Raw genomic sequence first — 17,181 nt, 5'->3', positions numbered from 1 at the left:
ACGGGTCAGCGGAGCTTCGGCAGCACACCACCATAACTTGCGCCCATGCCCCTCTCTTGTATACATGTTAAGTCCTCTAATGGGAGAAACATCACGTTTGTTTGCACTGTGGCATTTTTTATTTTTAATCATAGCGGTCATTTAATTTAAAAAAAAAAAAAAAACCCACACATCTACCATTTGTCAATTAATACAAAACACAACATTGAAACTAAAAACACATTAACAGAAGGAAATAAACCATAGGAGATGGCACAAAACCATGACGCCGGTAAATGTGCACAGGTTCAAACAAGTCAAATTAAATCAGAGGTATAAATAATAAGACAGACATAAAAGGGGTATTCCCAGCTCTAAGATCCTATCCGAATATAAAGTAGGTGTAATACTAATAATTTTAGCATAGTTCTTCCGATACACCATGTCGTTTACCCCATGTGCAGGGCATTGCTATACCCTAGGCATCCATGGTTACGACCACTCCTATAGTGACAGTTAGCTTTTAGTGGTCATAACCATGGATACTGCAATGCCCTGCACAAGGGGTAAGTAGTAAGAGACAGTGAATCAGAAGAACTATACATTTCTAAAATGGAGGAATTTGCTAATATTACACCTACTACATATTTGGATAGGATCTTGGAGATGGGAATTTCTCTTTTAAGTGTTACGTTATACACAAGTCCAATAATCCAGCTTGGTAAACTATGTAGAACAGGAGATGATCCAGAAGCTTCCCCTCCACCGTGGAGGCAGACAATGGCCGAGTGAGGTACTTTGTGCATATCTGAGGTACATTGTAAACTGGAAGACCGCCCGCAAAACGCTGGCAATACAGTACGTGTGCTTAAAGTAAGCGTTCAGCACCCGTCGGGACAGATGTACAGTAGCAGTAATAAAGACATGACACATCTTAAAGGGGCTTTTTTAAACAAAAAAAAAAAATGGCTGACTTTACACAGAATTGACACCAGTGGACCCCATGTGGTAGTGAAACTCAGCCTCAAAGTGATGCCTAGCTACCGTACCAGACGCATCCCATGGGAGGAGAGCGGAGCCATTACTGCATAAAGGAAGCCATGTTTTTTTTTTTTGTGGTCATACAACGCCTTTAACTGGGCCCAATACACAGAGTGAGACTTGTGAGGCAGCCATGTCCTTCATTAAGAAAAGTCAAAATGGAGGCACACAGTGCCCAAATGAAAGTGCTGGACTAGCGAGCATATCACCGCCGCACAAGATGGCGGCCACGGCTGCGTGCGACTGGGAGGTGGCCATTGCAGATTTGCAAGCTCTTCCCAAATTTGTCCCTTTTTTTTTTTTTTTTTTTTTTTTTTTAAATTTGAGTCATGTTTGACCAAAGGGGCTTGCCTGAAAGTTTTAGGTCCACTCCAACATGTACCCCCCCCACAAGCACATTTATTTTTTTACATTTACAACCCATTATGGGACAGATTTATTAAAACTGTAGACCGCAGCACTCTCCCTGTTTCCCATAGCAAGTCATTTCTAAAGAGGCTGTGCCATGACTGGTTGCCATTGGCAACAAAGACAGTCTTAAAGTCAGCACCTGGAGACACCAACAGTAAGTCTGTCTTTGTTGCCTATAGTAACCAATCACAGCCAAGCTTTCAGCTCTCCAAAGCAGTTTTACAGATGAAGGCTGCACTGTGATTGGTTGCTACGGGCAACAAGGACAGGCTTACCATGGGCAAGCTGTAGGCCTCTAGTTCATCATTTATTAGGCCGGTGTCACATGGGAGTATGCTCCTATGGGAATATTCAGCCCGATGGCCACCAGGTTTCCTCACGGCCTCAAGGCAGCTAGCTCAGGTCAGGATATGTGGTGGTGGTCAGGCTTGGTATTCCCATACAAGAATGGTCCATTTGAAACCAACCTAATGGATTAGACTAAACATGGTGGCGTCTATCCAAAAGCCACACCTGTCTATAGGTGGTGCCTGGTATTGCAGGTCCGTACAGTTAGAATAGGGTCGAGTTATAATACCACCTACAACCTTTTAAAAAGGGGTTAATCGAAGGGGGTCCTGTAAAATTTATCTCCAACAGGACACTTCATTCTCACTAGAATGGAGAAACAGGTCAGGCCAACCGGCCACCGCTCCATTCATTCTCTATGGGGCGGCCAGAAAGAGACGGGATCATCTCTTGGCAGTCCCACAGGCAATGAATGGAACGGTGGTCCATCATGGCCACTGATCCTCCTTAGAAAGGAGTGACAAAGTGCCCCGTTCTGATGATCAACGAGGGCCCTAGTGGTCAGACCCCACCAATCAATAAGTATTCCCCAGGCAGCCCCTTTAAATCCATGGGTGTCAAAGCTCAGTTCAGTTTTAGTACATCATGAGGTTCAGAGATTTTTTTTTTTTCTTATTTTTTGTAAAGGGTTTTTCCTGGAGGGAAAAAAATAAATAAATGGCATTATGAATAAATGCAATACTATGTGATTAGGAGATTTTCCATTTAAAAGTAATGAAACCAGCCCTAGAATATGAATAGGATGGGCACTTGTGAGCATGTCCGTTAGGTAGCCCAGAAGCAGGCGCCGCACGGGAGGAAGCGCCGAAGCAGGCGCCGCACGGGAGGGAGCCCCGAAGCAGGCGCCGCACGGGAGGAAGCGCCGAAGCAGGCGCCGCACGGGAGGAAGCGCCGAAGCAGGCGCCGCACGGGAGGAAGCGCCGAAGCAGGCGCCGCACGGGAGGAAGCGCCGAAGCAGGCGCCGCACGGGAGGAAGCGCCGAAGCAGGCGCCGCACGGGAGGAAGCGCCGAAGCAGGCGCCGCACGGGAGGAAGCGCCGAAGCAGGCGCCGCACGGGAGGAAGCCCCGAAGCAGGCGCCGCACGGGAGGAAGCCCCGAAGCAGGCGCCGCACGGGAGGAAGCCCCGAAGCAGGCGCCGCACGGGAGGAAGCGCCGAAGCAGGCGCCGCACGGGAGGAAGCGCCGAAGCAGGCGCCGCACGGGAGGAAGCGCCGAAGCAGGCGCCGCACGGGAGGAAGCGCCGAAGCAGGCGCCGCACGGGAGGAAGCGCCGAAGCAGGCGCCGCACAGGTACCCATCCCCATTAATATTCTGGGACAGGTTTCTATCGGTTTAATAAAGATGGCAGCCATTCTAATTTACTATAGTCATTTCCTCGCAAGTCTAAACAAGTGCGATATGCCAATTAAAGATATACAATATATCCATGATGACTTTTTCCATATTCCTGGATTAACCCTTTAAAAACAGATGCTACAGGTTCTCCATTGCTTTTTTTCCCCCATAATTAATACCCTACACTTGATGCACATTGCAGGAATGCTGGAGGCCACACTAAATGTCAAGCGTTCTGGGCATATAAAAGTGCTAAAAATATAAAGTACAATAAAAGGCATTTTTTTGTCTTTTATCATTAAAAAAAAAAAAGTCGACTTTTTTTTTTAACACCAACTTTACCATTATTCCACCGAGGCAGCTTGTGAAAGTGTATGGAATATATCAATATGTTCCCAAAAACTCCTATGTAAACTTCTACCCTTTTTATTATACAAAGATGTTCAATATATTGCCCTAAGAGTAGAAAAATTATTTTTCTATAAGAAATAGCACCACCCTTGTCCTTAGGTTGTGTGTGGTATTGCAGCCCAGTTCCATTTACACCGATGTGGCTGCAAATCCTGACCCAACCCATGCATATGTGTGCCGCCGCTTCTAATCCCAGACATTACGTCCTTACGCAGCACATCCACATAGCCAATCAATGCAAATGCAAGGATGACAACTGTAGATAATGTGCATTCTTCAGGGTCCAGCAAAGACCAGAAATATTCACAGCTTATTAGCAGTAGGAAGCATTACACAAGGCTGTGCCACCAAGAAATGGCAGAGTTTATAAAACGGACTGCTTTTTACCAGAACAGCGCCACCCCTTTCTGCAGGTTGTGTTTGGCATTACAACTCTCGTCACACATGCTTCAATACCGCACATAACCTGGCACTTTTTTTGGAAGCTTTTACATAGTAATTAGCCCTTTTAATGTGAAAGCATAAGGTGAAGTCACCAAGTGCCGTTCAAAACAGAGGATGGGGTCTTGCCCCATAATAGATGGATCACAGGTCAGTGACCAGAGAGCATCCTCCTCCCTAGACATGGGTAGAGAAGGGTTCTTGTCCCTCTGGAGATCCCAGCACCACACAAGGTAAATCTTAATTCCAGTAAAACCTAGAAACTGAGTTCTGAAGAATTATCTACATCTTCAACGGAGAGGCTCATCTCCACTCCAGAGTCATCGGCACCGAAGGAAGAAGGATAGCCACATTTTGCCGTGTAGACAGCCAAGTCCTCCGAATTCATAGGGCAGGAGAAATCAAACACCCAGCGTTCGAGGTCTACGGAAGAGTAGTTATTGGGAAACAAATAGGACGACGTCTGGTGGAATGGAGCCGGGAGGCTCAGACACTTCCTTAATGTGCTCCGAACCGGTGGTCTGTAGGACAGAAGAAAATTTAAAGATATAACGGTTTGTGTTGTAATTTTCCAATACTGTAACTTGAACACTGTTCTATCGGATCACTAGGGGGGGTCCATCATGGAAGACCACCATCTAAAGACTCAAAAATGTCCTCAAAAGGACATCTGAAAAGACACAGGAGAACATTTTTAATGTCATAAGGGACTACCTTCTATGGACCCAAGATGTCATCATTGGTCATATGTCTGGCTAGATGAGTTCCAGATCAGAAAGCCTATGGGGGACATGTTAGAAGGCCAAGAAAAGGCCACCACCCAATATGGATTCAAGATGTCCTTCAAGGTCTTCTAATAAGGGGGTCATCTAATCAGACATAATATGACCTATGAGGACATCTTTAATCCATAACAGGTGGTCCCCTGTTCAAGGCCTTCTTCAACCCTTAAAAAGAGCAGCACGCTTTGAAGGATCTGGACTGTCAATTGTTTCATTGGACTACCTCCCCCATATTAGCTGACTATAGTTGTCCCAGAAATTAAACCCAACCCCAAAACTGGCCAGTTGTTCGAGATTAAAAGGTTTTCATCAATCTGGAGCATCAGGCCACATCCACCTACCTTGCCGGTAGCAACCTCTTCCTCGCTTGGCGGTAGACTGTCCCAGCCACAGAACGCATCGTCTCCTGCATCCAACGAACATCATCCGGGATATCAGGGAACCAGTCTACTAACCTACCACACAGGTACGGTGTATAGATGCGAGATTAGTGTGATCACCATGATTGGATCTTTATACCCAGAGTATGGCGCCCCCTCGTGCTCACCTTAGAGCCATAGAATAGGCAGATTCCAGAGGCAGAGTACAAGGCAGAGCCATATAGGAGGCCACCCGCATGGGCAAGAGGCTGGTGATCTGGTTGTAGAGGCCTTCCTTCTCCTTGCAGGCTTCTTGTAAAGCTAAATAAAAATTAACACTAAAGTAACGAATTTTATAATCTGGTGAATAAAGAATTTAGTGATGGAAATCTTTAGAAAAAAAATTAATATAGGGGGGCACCATTACCTTTATATAGAGTAGGTGGCAGTTTTTCCATTATCCTCCTGTCTAGCGGCCAGAGCACTTTTTTCACCACCGTTTCGTCACTTTCCTTCTTCGCCGCCTCCTTAGGGCGGGGGGCTGCGGTACACTCTGGGCTGCTGCAGACAGACCCCGAACCTTCCTGCTTTAGCTGAACATCCAAATGGGGTGATGGCGATTTTAAAAGATCTTTAAAAAAAATATAATATTACAAATAAGGAAAAATGTAAAATTATTGCCCTTTATTAGGTATAACATAGCAGGTGACTACTTGGCATCTCTCTCCCCAGGTGTTCGGAAACTACAACTACTGGCACGTCGAGTAGTAGTTTTGTATCGGCCACTCTGCCGCAGGTTGTTCAATATTTTATTCATGCCATTTTTTGAGACCAGAGACTTTATCCCCAATTTCAGTCTGCATTCTATATTTTTTTTTGAGACAGACAATGAATAAGTATAATGTAAAAACAGCCTTACTTCTTTCCCTCTATCCTGCATAATTTTCAGGTGTATACACCTACAGGAGGTGGACGCACGAATGCAGTCTACTACGCCTGATCGTCCGTCTCCGGTAGGCGTACACCCAAAAATGATGCACGCCAGAAGACACGTTGAACCTGTCGACACCATTATAATCCATGGACCCATCAGTGCAGATGTCCGAACCAGTTTTGTGGGGGTTTGGACATAAGACCTAACAGCCACTGAACAGGTGCCTGAACACAAGGTGAAAGCCCCCAGTTTTGACAGTTTATTAAATCTGTCCCCCAGTGACTAAACAGGACCAATAGACGATCCTATAAAGTAGCACAATTCATTGATGGCACAGTAAGAAAATACTTAATACCTCCACATTGCACAGATCTAATACCAACACACAGTGACCAAACAGCGGCATTACAATGAGTAACTAATAAGCAATATAGATTGATTATTAATAAACGGTCACACTGACCTCAGTGGCGCCCCCTTCAGTAGCAAAGAGGGTGCAGATCAAAGATGAATATACAGGGCCAGCTGTAGTAAGTGCATCGCAATATGAATACGTATATTACGGTTTTATATCCAGGAACATTAAGGCTGTGTGCACACGCTGCGGATTTTGCTGCGGTTCCGCAGCGGTTTTGGCCGCTGCGGACCCGCAGCAGTTTTTGCTGCGGTGTACAGTACCATGATTACCTATGGGAATCAAAAACCGCAATGCAGACGGTGCGGAATTTTCTGCGCGGATTATCTGCGGTTTTCAATCCGCAGAAAGAATTGACATGTCAATTCTTTCTGCGGATTCCCCTGCGGTTTGCCATCTCCTCCATTTGAGGAGATGGAAAACCGCAGGGCAAAACCGCAGAGCAATCCGCAGGTAAAACCGCAGGTCTTTTGACCTGCGGTTTCACCTGCGGATTTTACAAAATCCGCGCGGATGAATCCGCACCTAATCCGCAGCGTGTGCACACAGCCTAAATCGTTAAATGAAAAGCCAATACGGGATGCCGCTATGAGGCCACGGTATGGGCGGAGTCAGGATAATGAAGAAAAAAAAAAGTAATAGCACGTACTGTTGTCTTTTAGGAATCTAAGTGCGTCATTGTAGCCCTGTTGACACATCTCTAACAGAACCTGTGAAGACATTAGGACCATGAAGTATTGTGAACGAATAGGTGCAGACAACTCCGACGGATAAACAGAAAAAAAAAAAAAAAAAAAAAAAATACATAAATAAAAATGAAATTATTGTCAAGGCAAGGGTAAGAGGTGCTAGATCATAAAAGTGCACATCCCACTAAAGGAGACACTGCCCCCGCAGGAGAAGTGCAGTATTACAACACCCATATTTAAACAAACATATGGGTGGACCAACCTCCAATCTGACCAAGAGTAAAGTCAATTTGATTGTTTTTATCATTTACTAGGGGTGTAGACTTTAGAAACCACTAAAGCATACAGACAGCTGTCGGACTATTCCTCACAACGCCCCATAACTATCCATGCTCAGTTCAATGGGGAGAGGGGAATAAACCACGGTCAAACATCTCTGGAGGCGATTCGTCTTCAATGAAAAAACAAGAGGATCAGACATATCAAAATCTACCTGCCCATGCCTTTTCACAACAGAGGAAAGTAGAAATTCACCCCCCCCCCCCATCACAATCTGTATTAATTTTTATACTGGCCATTGGGACTATTTTAGACTGAAGCTTTTCCAGAAGTCTCATAATCAGAGGCAGGTTTACATAACTGATCGCACAGGATCCAAAAGTCACAATAGACCATGTCACAGCTCCCCCCTATTCTTCCTCCTTTCATGATCGGCTTTGCACACGCTCATTAGATGCCCAACACAAACTATAAGGGGAGGAGTCTGTTCATTGCCGCTAATGTTCATGTGCATTTCCTGCACTAACAAGAAGTAGGAGACTAGAATTGTCTCAATTGCAATTTTTTTTTTTTTAAATAAATAAAAATGGATTTAACATAACTAGATTTAAAACAGCAAGTCATTTTCTCATAGACATTCCTAATAAAAAGATGTCCGATTCTAGCGAAACGCCATTAATGTTATGGTGGCAAGTGTCATGCTTTCGCGATAAAGAGGAATTGGGTAAGACAAGACTATTTTTGTTTCTTACTTTAGGTTCAGGTGGAAAGAGGGCGCGGGTCAACCGGTAAAGGTTCTCCAGGCTGAATTGGATGCTGGTGTTGGTCACTCGCAGCTCATGGAAGTTGGTCGAGTTGTCTCTTGGGCAAATATCGGATTCCCCAGAGAATGGAGACACCGTGATTGTGTTCTTCAACTCGTATTCAGGCAAATTATTGCTAATTCCACCGTCGACATAACGCTGCAGAGAAAGAGGGGCAAAAAAAAAAAGTTTAATTAAAAAGAGTATTTTGATATTTTGAGTATATTTAATATTTTTATTTTATCGATTGTAATTTTTAGTATTTTAATTATACAAAAAAATATTTTTTAGTACAATTATATATAGTTTTGTAATATCCATATAACTTCATAAATTACAATTTTATTTTTTTTGTGTGGCACTTTTCACCAAAGTCCTACCTGAGTGATCCCTGATGACCCGCACAATATTTGGCTTCATTCCGTTAAAGTTTATTACACCTAATTTAGCCGTATCCTTCTTAGATAAGAACACTTACCACTCCTCTGAATGTCGGCGGGATGATCCCACAGTAAATGGGGACAAAAGCGCTGCATACTAAGGCCTATGGGAATAGGGTAACCGAGTCAGGGGGAGAAACTGATAAAGAAAATCAAACATAACACTCGCGGTCATGTACATAAACACCAGAGATTACGTTAAAGATCAATAGGGTTTCTAATCTCTGAAGAGATGCTAATCAATTGGACTTTATCAGGAGGATGTAGGAATATAGCGCTTACACCCTCCCGACCTTTAATCTTGAATCTTAATATAGCGATAAATAAAATAATGCTGAATATATAGAAAATTTTATCATTTCTCCATTCAGAGATCACCAACTGTCTGCAGCAGGAGCCTCTCCCCATCAATAAAAGAACACTAAGCCCCACCCCCTCTCAGAATGAATTCAGTCCGCCACGTCATCAGCCATACCTGAATGAGCTCCTCTTTAGAGCCGAAATCAGACACCAGCACGTTCTCCCCATCTGAGACCCGGGTGAGAGAGATGCAGAGTTTCCCCGACGCCAACTCGTGGGCATTTTCCGGAAGGTTTCTGTACAGTCCATTCTTTAGGATCTTCACCAAGTTAAAAGAAGGATGTAGCGGTCCCAAATTCCTCTTCCTGGCTTCCTTCGCCACTTCCATCACATCTGAACAACAGTCCGCTACAAAAGACAAGAAATAACGATCGGGTTTTAAAAATCTGAAAATCTAGAAAAGAATAGAATAAAATAAATACAAAAATAAAAAAAAAAAATTCTAAAAATGTGGTTTGTCTATTATATTTGTTTTTTATTATGCTTTTTATTACGATTTTTTTATTCTATTTATTTATCATTTTTATTATGATTTTTTTATTATATTGTTATGGTTTAATAGGATTTTTATTATGATTTTGTATTTGTTTATTTTATTTAAAAAATATAAACATCATAATTATAAAATAATCATACTATTTGTATTATGACTTTATATATGATTGTTATATTTTTATGATTTTTATATTATGATATGATTTATTCTAAAAAAAAAAAAATAAAACAAAAATATAAAAATCAATAAAAAAAAATATAAAAGTCATAATAAAAATCATTCCACGTTTCATGGTTTATTTTTCCTGGACAACACGCATCTGGTTTGTTTTTTTTCCCTCTTCACAAACCCATTGTGTCATGACAAAACAAAATAAAACAAAATAAAACAAAATAAAACAAAATAAAACAAAATAAAACAAAATAAAACAAAATAAAACAAAATAAAACAAAATAAAACAAAATAAAACAAAATAAAACAAAATAAAACAAAATACAGAAAATTCCATTATTGAAAAAACACAAATAGAACTCGTCTGAGTCCCAAATGTCTGAATAAGCCCTGAGAGATTATCCGCTGGTCTCACGCATGTTTGTGACCTGCAGTGACCTCCGTCCGTGAACTTGAGGTCGGCTCATAGAGCGTAAGCCTTGGGGCCAAACAGGAGCAGCGAGACATAACAGGTTCCCGCACAGTCCGAGGTCACTGATATTTAGATTTGCGCTTTGTGGGTCAAAGATTCAAGATTTTTGGATAGTCAGAATGTGAGCCGTGTCCTCATGATCTCTTCGTTTTCATGAAAAATTGCCAAATATCAACCATTGTGTATAGTAAGACGGGGGCCCTGCTTACCTCGTCCGATCCTATAACCGTGCCCATCTGCTCACTTTAGAGAACCCCTTTTATTACAATAGCCCCCTGACCTGACTATAGTTTTTACTCCGAGACCCCAAGCAATCAGCTCCTATCCACTTTACTTTTCTTGCAGCGCCACCACAGGTGAAATGAAGTATTACACAGGTCTGAGCCTATAAATTCCTATGTAGTTAAAACAAAAATCGGTCACCAAATTTTTCTCTATTGAACCAGAGAGCAGAAACATGTAGGGGCAGAGACACTGATTCCAGCGATGTCACTTTGATACATATCAAGAGAATGCAGAGTTCTGCATAACCCCGCCCACACCACTGATTTCTGTGAAAGCAGCCAATCAGTGCTGGGGGCATGGTTGGACTAGGAGGCACCAGACACCTAGTCCTGTAGTGATAATCTCCTGCTGATAAAACACTGATTTTATTGAAACACATATCCCAGTAAGTGATACATCGCTGGAATCAGGGTCTCTGTCCCTACACCATGCTGCTCTCAGATTACCCAACAAAAACCTGCTGATGCATTCTTTACAGCACAGACCAGCAGGGTCCCCCAGAGCAAGACTTTTGGCGACTATACACATTTTTAATACAGCGACATGTGTCCCAGAGGACGGGGTTGTTTGTCCTCGCATCAGGCCACTATCCTTATTTCACCGGCGCTCCCTCCCAGCGACACGGAAATGTTGGACGATCTCTGAAACCAAGTTCAGATTTGGAAATCATTGCAAAACGCCAAGTAAACAGGCGCAGCGTTATCATCAAGCCGACCAGTCGGCATTATCTGGGGCGACGATAAGAAAGCGCTCAAACAGCAGGCGGCCAAACTCCAGACTCCGCAGGCACCGGAGGATTTAGAGGGGATTTTCTTACTTCCCTGTAACATAAGATAGAGTCACTGCCATGTCTCGGGCACCACAGGCAGCGGGGGTGGGGGGAGATCTAATAGGTTCCAAAAGAAAAAAAAGGCCATTATGAGAGTTCATTTAACGTTGGGGAGGGAATAAATATTTGTCACAAAGTCCATATAATGCAGCTGTGCCCTCCGCACCCAGGTGACTTGTGCAGGTAAATCGCCTTCAGTCTGTATGTGTGCAGCTTCTATCCGCATGACCTGGAGTCACCCCGCACCTTTGCTCTATCCAATGCCTTATTGCCCTGATTCAGGATGGTGCTGGGAGCTGACCAGCAGTAACCCCTCTCACAGCTGGGGCAGGGGCGAGCCTCCGCCCATTAGTCAGCTCACCTCCACCAGCCAATCACAACCCGGTCCCAACACACGACACATTCCCGGAGGTCACACTGAGCAGAGCAGCACATCCTGAGGAAGAGACTCGGATTCTTAAGAAATCAATGGTTAGGTTACCCAATGTGCGTATGGTTAAAAAAATAAATAAAAAAAATAAAATAAATTATTTATTACTACAATTCCATAAATTAAGTTTATTAAAAATGGATAATTATATTGTAAGAATAAAAGTAATAAATTAAATTCTGCAATAAGTTGTATAAATATACATCCTAAATTATAGAAATTCAAATAAATATTCCACAGGAATCTACACTTAAACCCCCTACATCCAAGTAGTATATACAGTACCATACAAGGAAAAAAAAATTATATATATATATATATATATATATATATATATATATATATATATATATATATATATATATATATATATATATATATTATACACACAATGATATAATATATATTATACAATACATAATGAAGGGTCACTACTATCAGGGGAGAGGTGGCTCTTTCCATTGCACCCATACAAGTGGATGGAGAGAGTCCAGCACCCATGGCCACCTCTCCACTCCAGCATATCCTGTGGACCCACATCTACAGGAACCTTGGGGGGCCGCCATCAGCTGAGAGGCGGCTGTGGATGTGCCGAGCTTGTCATTGGATTGCATGGATTTTGGCATCTTCCATATAAATGAATGGAGAAAGCTGCGCAGTCCCCTTTCCCACTGGCGGCCGCACACGGCAGGTCCCCACATCCATCATCCGTTTATGGGATATTCTGGGAACAGCACATAGTTACGGTATATATGAGAAGACCCTGGATCCTGTACACGTCTCATATGTAGAGTGTTTCCCATGTATGGGCTCTGTGTGGTCTGAGGGTCTCAGTTTTAGCTGTAAGGAGAGTCTATATGGGTTAAGGGGTCCTCCTGGAATTCATATAGAAAGGTGGAAAAAGGAGGTCCGCCGCCATCAATAGACGGGAGGAAGTAGGAGGGGGTCCTCCGCCATCAGTAGACGGGAGGAAGTAGGAGGGGGTCCGCCGCCATCAGTAGACGGGAGGAAGGAGGAGGGGGTCCGCCGCCATCAGCAGAGGGGAGGAAGAAGGAGGGGGTCCTCCGCCATCAGCAGAGGGGAGGAAGAAGGAGGGGGTCCTCCACCATCAGCAGAGGGGAGGAAGAAGGAGGGGGTCCTCCGCCATCAGCAGAGGGGAGGAAGAAGGAGGGGGTCCTCCGCCATCAGCAGAGGGGAGGAAGAAGGAGGGGGTCCTCCGCCATCAGCAGAGGGGAGGAAGAAGGAGGGGGTCCTCCGCCATCAGCAGAGGGGAGGAAGAAGGAGGGGGTCCTCCGCCATCAGCAGAGGGGAGGAAGAAGGAGGGGGTCCTCCGCCATCAGCAGAGGGGAGGAAGAAGGAGGGGGTCCTCCGTCATCAGCAGAGGGGAGGAAGAAGGAGGGAAAGAGTCTTCCGCCATCAGTAGAGGGGAGGAAGAATAAGGGGGTCCTCCGCCATCAGTAGAGAGGAGGAAGAAGGAGGGGTTCCTCGGCTCCGGGTGCTTTGTGATGTGAGAGATGTATATGGGGGGGGGGGGCTCCTCTCCTGTATATATGGGGGGGGGGGATCCTCTCCTGTATATATGGGGGGGGGGGATCCTCTCCTGTATATATGGGGGGGGGGGATCCTCTCCTGTATATATGGGGGGGGGGATCCTCTCCTGTATATATGGGGGGGGGGATCCTCTCCTGTATATATGGGGGGGGGGATCCTCTCCTGTATATGGGGGGGGGGATCCTCTCCTGTATATGGGGGGGGGGGGATCCTCTCCTGTATATGGGGGGGGGGGGATCCTCTCCTGTATATGGGGGGGGGGGATCCTCTCCTGTATATGGGGGGGGGGATCCTCTCCTGTATATGGGGGGGGGGATCCTCTCCTGTATATGGGGGGGGGGATCCTCTCCTGTATATGGGGGGGGGATCCTCTCCTGTATATGGGGGGGGGGATCCTCTCCTGTATATGGGGGGGGGGGATCCTCTCCTGTATATGGGGGGGGGGGATCCTCTCCTGTATATGGGGGGGGGATCCTCTCCTGTATATGGGGGGGGGGATCCTCTCCTGTATATGGGGGGGGGGATCCTCTCCTGTATATGGGGGGGGGATCCTCTCCTGTATATGGGGGGGGGATCCTCTCCTGTATATGGGGGGGGGATCCTCTCCTGTATATGGGGGGGGGATCCTCTCCTGTATATGGGGGGGGGGGATCCTCTCCTGTATATGGGGGGGGGGATCCTCTCCTGTATATGGGGGGGGGGGATCCTCTCCTGTATATGGGGGGGGGATCCTCTCCTGTATATGGGGGGGGGGATCCTCTCCTGTATATGGGGGGGGGATCCTCTCCTGTATATGGGGGGGGGGATCCTCTCCTGTATATGGGGGGGGGGATCCTCTCCTGTATATGGGGGGGGGGATCCTCTCCTGTATATGGGGGGGGGGATCCTCTCCTGTATATGGGGGGGGGGATCCTCTCCTGTATATGGGGGGGGGGATCCTCTCCTGTATATGGGGGGGGGGATCCTCTCCTGTATATGGGGGGGGGGATCCTCTCCTGTATATGGGGGGGGGATCCTCTCCTGTATATGGGGGGGGGATCCTCTCCTGTATATGGGGGGGGGATCCTCTCCTGTGTATGGGGGGGGATCCTCTCCTGTGTATGGGGGGGGGGATCCTCTCCTGTGTATGGGGGGGGGGATCCTCTCCTGTATATGGGGGGGGGGATCCTCTCCTGTATATGGGGGGGGGGGATCCTCTCCTGTATATGGGGGGGGGGGATCCTCTCCTGTATATGGGGGGGGGGATCCTCTCCTGTATATGGGGGGGGGGGGGGATCCTCTCCTGTGTATGGGGGGGGAGATCCTCTCCTGTATATGGGGGGGGGATCCTCTCCTGTATATGGGGGGGGGATCCTCTCCTGTATATGGGGGGGGGATCCTCTCCTGTATATGGGGGGGGGATCCTCTCCTGTATATATGGGGGGCTCGGTCTTACACACATGGCTGCGCTGAGTGGTGAGGGGGTCTCCGTTAGACATCTGGTGGGGGGGGATCAGTTACAGTTACATGACCAGTTACAGGTGTGGGGTCTCTCTGTACCGGGGAGGGGGTGCCGGCACTAGCACTCACCCAGGCAGCAGCCACACACCAGCGCCGCCGCGTTCAGGGCTCCGGCGGACGCTCCGTAGATCTTGGCGGCCTCAGTGATCAGATGCGGCGCTCTCTCCTGCAGGCAGCTGGACACCCCGACATGATAGACGCCGAGGAAGCCGCAGCCGGCGAAGGACAGGTTCCAGCCCCGCTCCCGGTCAAACATAGCAGCAGCGTCTGAGGACGGAGCCGGAAAAGCCGACAGTGCCGAGCACAGCAATGACGGGAGAGCCGCGGCGCCGCTGTGCTAATTATTAAGGACACCATAACCCCGCCCACTCATGGCCGCGAAAGCCAATCAGAGCGTGAGTAGCGAGACCGGCCTTTGCCCTGCGCACTTGGGATTCCCTTCTAGTGACGTCACGGAGACTACACTGAAAGATCACGTGATAAAGGAATCGGGTTCTAGTCACATGATCAGTGTTGCACCACGTGGGGTCATTCTGCTCCCACTCCCACTGGTGTTTGTGGGTTGGAACAAATAGTAAATCTGTCCATCATTTGCAGACCAGCGACCTGTCTGTCTGTGTGTGAAGCCTGGGATTCCCAGAATTGCACAATTTTTCAATATTGGTGATGAAATTTCAATGTTGATGAGTCTAGATCTATTATTATTATTATTATTATTATTGTTATTATTATTTGGTGGGGAGGGGAGAAGGGTTTTTATTGCCTTATAGAATATGTCGGACAATAGAAACAAATATTTGTGATGTGGAATTGAAAACAACACTGATTCCTGGGGGATCTGAAGATGCAAAGTCTCAGACACGTGGATGGTGTCACGCTGTGTCAGGAGCCGGGCTCACCCAGGAGTGGAGCGGATACCTCACTAGAGCTCCTGATGGTGGAGTCAGGCTTGAGGTGCAGGGAGCCGCCAGGTACCACTCCTGGGCAGTCCCCGCTACTGCAGCTGCCGACCTCAGGGGTCAGGATCGCAGTCAAGGACACAGGCTGAGGGTCACTGCTGGACAAGACGCGGATACTGGAATACGAGCCAGGAAGACAGAACCGGCTTAAGGTATCACCGGAGCGGCTTCAGGTTCTAGTATCGCCGAAGCAGCTTCAGGCTCAGGTACCACCAGAGAGGCTTCAGGCTCAGGTACCACCAGAGATTCTTCAGGCTCAGGTACCACCAGAGAGGCTTCAGGCTCAGGTACCACCAGAGAGGCTTCAGGCTCAGGTACCACCAGAGAGGCTTCAGGCTCAGGTACCACCAGAGATTCTTCAGGCTCAGGTACCACCAGAGAGGCTTCAGGCTCAGGTACCACCAGAGAGGCTTCAGGCTCAGGTACCACCAGAGAGGCTTCAGGCTCAGGTACCACCAGAGATTCTTCAGGCTCAGGTACCACCAGAGAGGCTTCAGGCTCAGGTACCACCAGAGAGGCTTCAGGCTCAGGTACCACCAGAGAGGCTTCAGGCTCAGGTACCACCAGAGAGGCTTCAGGCTCAGGTACCACCAGAGAGGCTTCAGGCTCAGGTACTGCCGATATGGTTTGAGATTCAGGTACCGCCGGTGTGGCTTCAGGTTCAGATACGGCTGGAGACGGTTCAGTTTCAGATACCGCAGCTTCAGGTACCGCCAGTGCAGCTTCAGGTTCATGTACTGCCAGTGCAGCTTCAGGTTCATGTACCGCCAGAGTGGCTTCAGGCTCAGGTACAGCCGGAGACGGTTCAGTTTCAGAAACCGCAGGTTCAGGTACCGCCAGAGTGGCTTCAGGTTGAGGTACCGTCAAAGCGACTTCAGGCTCAGGTACCACCAGTGCAGCTTCAGGCTCAGGTACAGCCAGAGCGGCTTCAGGTTCATGTACAGCCGGAGACTGGCCGTGCGCTAGTAGGATTTTGGCGTGCGCTGCGCACTTTTAAAGGTGCGCCGTGCTCGCCGAAATGCAACATGCTGCGTTCAGCGCGCACGGGTGCACCTTCAAAAGTGCGCAGCGCACGCCAAAATCCTACTAGCGCACGGCCAGCGCACGATCTGCGCACCCTATGCTAAAGATAGGGTGCGCAGATCGCAAGCGTCCATGTGCGATAGTAGGCGGCGATGACCAGATGGGGCGGGCAGGGAGCCGGCAGGGGGCCGGCTAAAATAACGAATAAACGCTAGTGTGAAACTAGCCTTATATAGCACCATTAATTCCACAGCACTTTCCAGACATTATCAGAACTGCCCCATTGGGGCTCACAATCTTATTTCTTATCAGTATGTTTTTAGAGTGTGGGAGGAAACCGGAGAACTGGGCTTGCTGGGCTGGGCTTGCTGGGCTCCCCCACAGGGAGAACACACAGTATATTGATAATTCTCTGGCAGAACCTAATACAAAGATTATGA

General features: G+C 47.0%; 1 protein-coding gene across 1 annotated transcript in view; it reads right to left on the bottom strand.

Annotated features, from left to right (window-relative positions):
• LOC141083464 (patatin-like phospholipase domain-containing protein 2) overlaps nt 1-15,090 on the bottom strand; it is a 15,236-nt gene extending 146 nt beyond the window's left edge. Inside the window, exons 1-9 of the mRNA XM_073567738.1 lie at nt 14,829-15,090; nt 9,141-9,373; nt 8,704-8,769; nt 8,175-8,384; nt 7,104-7,164; nt 5,533-5,736; nt 5,294-5,426; nt 5,088-5,201; nt 1-4,485 (exon numbers count right to left, since the gene is read on the bottom strand). The exon at nt 1-4,485 is cut by the window's left edge and continues 146 nt beyond it. Coding sequence (XP_073423839.1) covers nt 4,221-4,485; nt 5,088-5,201; nt 5,294-5,426; nt 5,533-5,736; nt 7,104-7,164; nt 8,175-8,384; nt 8,704-8,769; nt 9,141-9,373; nt 14,829-15,015 — 1,473 coding nt within the window. The 5' untranslated portion in view covers nt 15,016-15,090 and the 3' untranslated portion in view covers nt 1-4,220. The remainder of the gene's footprint in view (nt 4,486-5,087; nt 5,202-5,293; nt 5,427-5,532; nt 5,737-7,103; nt 7,165-8,174; nt 8,385-8,703; nt 8,770-9,140; nt 9,374-14,828) is intronic.
• Between the last annotated feature and the right edge of the window lie 2,091 nt (nt 15,091-17,181).

This window comes from Dendrobates tinctorius, unplaced genomic scaffold (assembly GCF_039654945.1).
Source record: "Dendrobates tinctorius isolate UK_male_01 unplaced genomic scaffold, ASM3965494v1 ptg000020l, whole genome shotgun sequence".
Taxonomy (NCBI): domain Eukaryota; kingdom Metazoa; phylum Chordata; class Amphibia; order Anura; family Dendrobatidae; genus Dendrobates; species Dendrobates tinctorius.
The sequence above is the reverse complement of the archived record's forward strand: the minus strand, read 5'-3'. Positions and strand labels throughout refer to the sequence as shown.